Here is a 3,443-nt window from a genome sequence, read left to right on the forward strand (position 1 = left end):
CACAAATTGTATATAAATTGTTATAATTAAATATAGTTAACAAAATGAGAAGAATGTACTTTTTCATACAAAAATGTAAAACTCTGAAACAAAAATATTTAAAGGAAAACTATGTTTTAATACCTTAAAGCTAACATTCAAAACTACAAAAACAAAAATCGTTCAAGTTTCGGCTGTTCAAAAAAATTAATTTAATTATTTATGTAGTAACCCGAAGATTATGTTTTTTTAATAAGCATGAATGGTTATGAATTGAATATACATTGCATTTATATTTTAAACAATACATTCTTCTCATTTTGTTAATTATATTTAATTATAACAATTTTATAAATATATAACTGTTAAATATACAATTTGTTATAAATATATACAACTTTACAAATACTTTCTAAATACAATGAACATATGAACATGTATGGACATATTATATTTCATATATGATTATATATGTTTATGAATATTTATATATGTATATACATATTAATACATATTCATGTGTAACAATTTGTTACCGGAACTGAAAGTATTTATGTAAATTGTTTTGTTTTCAATTGCATTCAGTGTGCACCGGTGCACTAGTTTTCCCAGTGGAAAACATTAATAAATTTTGCGCTGCGAGTAAATTTCGAACACAGCTTATTACCTAATTGTAAAAAACGTGAAACAATTTAATTATTAAATCGTGCGAAAAGACTAGCTAACAAACGAAGTCCTTGTCATTTGATGACACGTGATAGTGATTGTTTTCCAAAATGTACAGTATACGTAACGAAAACTATAGATTTTCAGCAGTGCAATTTTTTAACACAGCCAGGGTTGCATTTCAAAATTCAACTCTGTCAACTCGAGTATTATTTTATCCTTGTTATTAAATGTTGAATAAAGATAAAGGATAGTTGGAGTTGACAGATTCAAGTTTTGAAACGCATCCCAGTGTAGTCACACAGGTCGGCATCATTGATCGCATTGCGGTATACATAACGGGCCAGTTTTTCGCGCCAATTTTACATTCTCTTCATTTTTTCTTTGACATTTGCAATAACACAGGTGTCAATAATAAACGGATGACTTGATTAAAAATGAAGTTCAAAGGCAGAATGACAGACGCAGGTGCAATGCGGGACTTTACACGTAAAATTTAAATTTTATGTTTCTAACCTCCTTATAGACGTTGAGGATGATAAAGCTCAGGATTGTGCCGTTATTTCAAGATTACGTTTACATGGAATATTTTTATATTGTTTTCGTTAAGTTTATATGAATTTTTTTCATATATAAGACAATATAAACAATATGTAAAATATGTAATCCCGGTGAGGGTAATATTTTTCATAATAAGAATTCTTCAAATCGACAAACTTAATTTGAGATGTTTATTATTATTTGAGATGATTATTATTTCAATTTGATTGTGTTGTAAATCCAAAAGTAATCGTAAATTGTACTTAAAACAAATTACACATTATTATTCCAACATCTCATTTTGACTAGTAACGCTCTTTCAAGACTAACATTATTATAAATATGTGAATTATTATGAATGGGATAATGTAATACAGAAAGAAATAATTAACTTTTGTGAATATTAATATAGCTGATATTAATACTGATAAATAAAAATATATGAACGAAATAAAAGTTTTAGTGCAATCCATTACAATGACAAAAAACATAGGCTTCAAAAACATGACCCATAGATTATTTATATAGATAACACATAAAACATAGTTTACATTGTATTCACATAGATGTTCACATAGATTATTATATTTTACAAAATGCACAATCCTGCTGAAGGCTGATCTACAGTGTGCTCTTTGCTTCTTATTTCTTACTGTTTACCTTTTGCCTTTTTTCTCTTCTTTGTAACTGTTTCATCAACAATCATGTATCTTGTCTCTTCTAAAGTTCTTTTAAGCTTAATCTACATTCTACTATGTGTTCTTTGTTTCCTACTTCTTGTTTTTTGCCTCATATCTTTTTCCTTCTTTGTAACCATTTTATAAACAATCCCATTTCTTTTTACATATTTCTAAGTTCTTTAACTTTTATCTCGGTTACAGAAAACGAAAGAATGAATTTTTACTGAGTAAGAGATAGACAAGAAATAGTAAAATAAAAAGTAAGAAACGCGAAGTAAAGAGCACATTTTAGATTTTAATCTTGACGTCTTATTGATCAATGAACATTTTTCGTATTCTTCAGATATTGTTAGTGTTATATCCCGAATGGCAAAGTACTGCGTGTTGCAATTGGCACCGACCGAATTATGCTTCAGTGTCGGTGATGAGCATGTACCCGTGCTCTGGACGGTGATATTGCCGCAACACTTCTTTGCAGAGTATATTATGAGCGGTGTGACCGAGCAGGAGAATAAGATCTACTTGGAGTTTGATGCCTCTATGTTTGCCAGAAGCTTGAATAGCCTGAGGACAATGGCGAAGAGTGTGAAAATTAAATTGACGAACAGACGACAACCCTGTCTGACGTTTGAAATTGACCTGACCTCCCTGTCCGTTGATTCACGACAGTGTGTACATGATGTACCCGTGAAACTCATAACTCGTAGAGATTGGCCGGAATACAAAATGCCAGATATTCCCAAGTTTGATGTAGGTAGAAGACTTAATTCTTTTTAACTGAACTTTCTTGCACGGTTCATCTTCTTTTCTTTTCATGGAGAAAGGAAAAGATAAACTCTGCGAAAAGTTCAACTAAAAAGGACATATCTAATAATGCAATATTTATGCGTAATCGAATCGACAGAAATACAGCTCATTCCAGATATCGCTAGAAATGCCACAGTTGAAGTATCTACGGCACATCACGGATAGAATGAAAAATATAAATTCTCAGCTGACAATGATCGCCAATAAACGTGGTACATTGATAATAAAAATTGATGTGGACCTTGCTACAGTGTCCACTCACTTTAAAGGACTACAAGTTTATGAAAACGAAGAGGAACAAGAGACTGACGATATTTCGGCGACTGTTAACATAAAGAAACTCTCTATGTTTTTGGGTTGGGACATTCTCCATCCGGATAGTGTTAAGTGTAACTTATTGAAGGAGAAGATGGTGAAACTAACTTTAAATGTGGGAGATCACGTTAAGATACATTATTTTATACCAGCCATTGCATGTTGAGCAAAGAAAAAAAATTTAGGTACAGTATTATTTAAATGCAAAATATATATGTATATATTTCTGATGATTCTCATTCATACACGTCATATTTCATTCGTACGTTAAACTTTTCATTAAATAAGGTACTCACAAAAAATAATTCTTACAAGTTTATATATATATATAATTATATTAATATATATATAATATATATAATACATAATAATAATATATAGTTCGCGTAATATATTATTAGGGCTTTGTTTTTACTTCATTGGTGCGATTAAGCCGAAATTGTTTCAGTTAAAAAT

At 30.0% G+C, this 3,443-nt stretch overlaps 1 protein-coding gene across 1 annotated transcript; it reads left to right on the forward strand.

Moving 5' to 3' along the window:
- Positions 1–974: 974 nt before the first annotated feature.
- On the forward strand, positions 975–3,153 carry LOC108747087 (checkpoint protein HUS1). The gene is made up of 3 exons (XM_018484342.1): positions 975–1,134; positions 2,209–2,615; positions 2,770–3,153. The coding sequence occupies exons 1-3, from the start codon at positions 1,083–1,085 to the stop codon at positions 3,151–3,153; spliced, it is 843 nt and encodes a 280-aa protein (XP_018339844.1). The 5' UTR covers positions 975–1,082.
- The last annotated feature ends 290 nt before the right edge of the window (positions 3,154–3,443 follow it).

Source organism: Trachymyrmex septentrionalis, unplaced genomic scaffold (assembly GCF_001594115.1).
Source record: "Trachymyrmex septentrionalis isolate Tsep2-gDNA-1 unplaced genomic scaffold, Tsep1.0 scaffold191, whole genome shotgun sequence".
NCBI lineage: Eukaryota > Metazoa > Arthropoda > Insecta > Hymenoptera > Formicidae > Trachymyrmex > Trachymyrmex septentrionalis.

Excerpts from the sequence above, each read along its gene's own strand:
- LOC108747087 (XM_018484342.1), top strand. The coding sequence starts at position 1,083 with ATGAAGTTCAAAGGCAGAATGACAGACGCAGGTGCAATGCGGGACTTT. Across the intron at positions 1,135-2,208 it reads TGCAATGCGGGACTTTACAC|ATATTGTTAGTGTTATATCC; the intron begins GTAAAATTTAAA and ends CGTATTCTTCAG. Across the intron at positions 2,616-2,769 it reads CAGATATTCCCAAGTTTGAT|AAATACAGCTCATTCCAGAT; the intron begins GTAGGTAGAAGA and ends TCGAATCGACAG.